The sequence below is a fragment of the Acanthisitta chloris genome, unplaced genomic scaffold (genome assembly GCF_000695815.1).
Source record: "Acanthisitta chloris isolate BGI_N310 unplaced genomic scaffold, ASM69581v1 scaffold23691, whole genome shotgun sequence".
Lineage (NCBI taxonomy): Eukaryota > Metazoa > Chordata > Aves > Passeriformes > Acanthisittidae > Acanthisitta > Acanthisitta chloris.
In genome coordinates, this window is record NW_008656817.1 from 1 (window position 1) to 1,850 (window position 1,850).

At 52.3% G+C, this 1,850-nt stretch overlaps 1 protein-coding gene across 1 annotated transcript in view; it reads left to right on the forward strand.

The window, feature by feature from the left end:
- Positions 1-856: 856 nt before the first annotated feature.
- The window catches only part of LOC103811510 (lysine-specific demethylase 2B-like), a gene marked incomplete at its 3' end in the record, with an annotated part of 1,630 nt that continues 636 nt past the window's right edge, over positions 857-1,850 (forward strand). The window contains exons 1-2 of the mRNA XM_009084487.1: positions 857-1,015; positions 1,542-1,703. Coding sequence (XP_009082735.1) covers positions 916-1,015; positions 1,542-1,703 — 262 coding nt within the window. The remainder of the gene's footprint in view (positions 1,016-1,541; positions 1,704-1,850) is intronic.

Here is a 1,850-nt window from a genome sequence, read left to right on the forward strand (position 1 = left end):
GCCCACCGGTGCCGGGGCTGGCCCGGCCGCGGGACGCCTTACTGGGCTTTGCTGGGCGGGTCCACGGGTCCCACAGCAGAGCCTCGTGGTGGCTCCTTCGTGCACACGGACGGGCAGACTGTGCCAGGCTCCTTTCCGGCACAGTCCGGTAGCAGACCGGGTACAGACACGGCATCGCGAGGTCGATAATTCAGGGCGGGGTGGTGTGTGTGCAGTGTCTCCTCTCTGAGCTTCTTGGTGTCACTGAAAACTGTGCATGCCTTTTCCACTTAAATACAGGGTTCGTTAATGGAAAAAAAACACCTGAGGAAATGCAGATTCCTGCACACTTGTCAGGACTTGGTGTTATTGCTCTTCAGAGAACCATAAGGAGAGCCAAAGAACACATAAGCCACAGCGATAGGAGTAACACAGACAGAACAGGAGAGGGGCATCTGTTTTACCAAATCCGCTGCTTTTAAGTAAGGAAAGCACAGGGGAAATCAGGACAGTAATATTTAAAACCAGTCTTTACATTCAAAAGGTAAGGAAGGAGGGGGTGGCTTGTCTTCAGGCTAGAAAGTGGATTTTAAGTGCTGAGGTGACTTAAAATGGGATCCAATGTTGTTGATGCTTGTAATTCTGTGGAAGTAATCCCATGCTTTATTGCAGGATGCATTTGATGGGAGAAACTTGAAATTTATGGAGCAGTGTGTGGGGTTGTGCTTTTCTTAGCATCACTGGACTTTGTTTTGGCTCTTCTCAGTGAGATGCTGTAGTTTTTACTACTGTTTAATGCCACCTTTTAAAGCCTTGCAGAAATCCAAACAAGTCCCACATTAAGTGCTGTTGGCCTTTTTCTTTTTGGATAGGTGCTGTGACAAAAGATTATGGACCAAAATAGATTTAAACCATTGTAAATCCATCACTCCACTTATGCTTAGTGGCATTATTAGGAGACAGCCTGTAACCCTCGATCTTAGCTGGACAAATATATCTAAAAAGCAGCTGAGTTGGCTTATCAACAGACTGCCAGGTAAGTGATGTGTTTTGATCACCAGATGTAGCAAACCAGTCTGTGGCTGAACTGCAGCCCCTGGGGGAAGTCTACAGGGATTGGGGTGTCTTGGGAGAGGAGTAGATGCCCCTAGGAATGAGGCACTGGGAGGTTTCTGGTGCTGGGTGATATGGTTCAGGGTTTCGAGTGGAGTGACAGGAGGTTAGCGGTTGGACGTGATGCTTTTAGAGGTCTCCTCCAACCTTGATGATTCTATGATTCTATTCTAAAATGGGCCCGAAATTAATTCTGTTGTGACTACTTGATGTGTTCATTGGGTGTGCTCAGTTAAAATCATTTGAGGCAGACAACAGAAAGGGCCTGTGCTGAGGTGAGCAGTGGGGCGGGGGCTGCGGTCAGGCACAGCCGTGGGGTTCCAGGTGCTGGCAGAGATGGGGAGCTGGGCAGGAAGAGGCTCACGGGTCCCTGCTTGCCCTGCCTGGTAGCAGAGGGCACCGCCACGTCCCTGGGGAGGTCACAGCTCCAACCTCTTGTGTACCCGCAGGGCTCCGGGACCTGCTGCTCTCAGGGTGCTCATGGATAGCAGTGTCGGCACTTTGTAGTTCTAGTTGTCCTTTGCTCCGCACCCTGGACGTGCAGTGGGCGGAGGGACTGAAAGACGCACAAATGAGAGACCTCCTGTCGCCGCCCACGGACAACCGGCCGGGTAAGAGGCGGGAGGAGCCCTGGGGCCTGCTGTGCTGGGGCCTGCTCTGCCGGTCACACCCCTCGGTGGGACCCACCGAGTGTCCGGGAGTGACTTGCAACACCTCCTGGCTGGAGCCCCGCGGTAACGGTGATGTTCTCTGGCTGC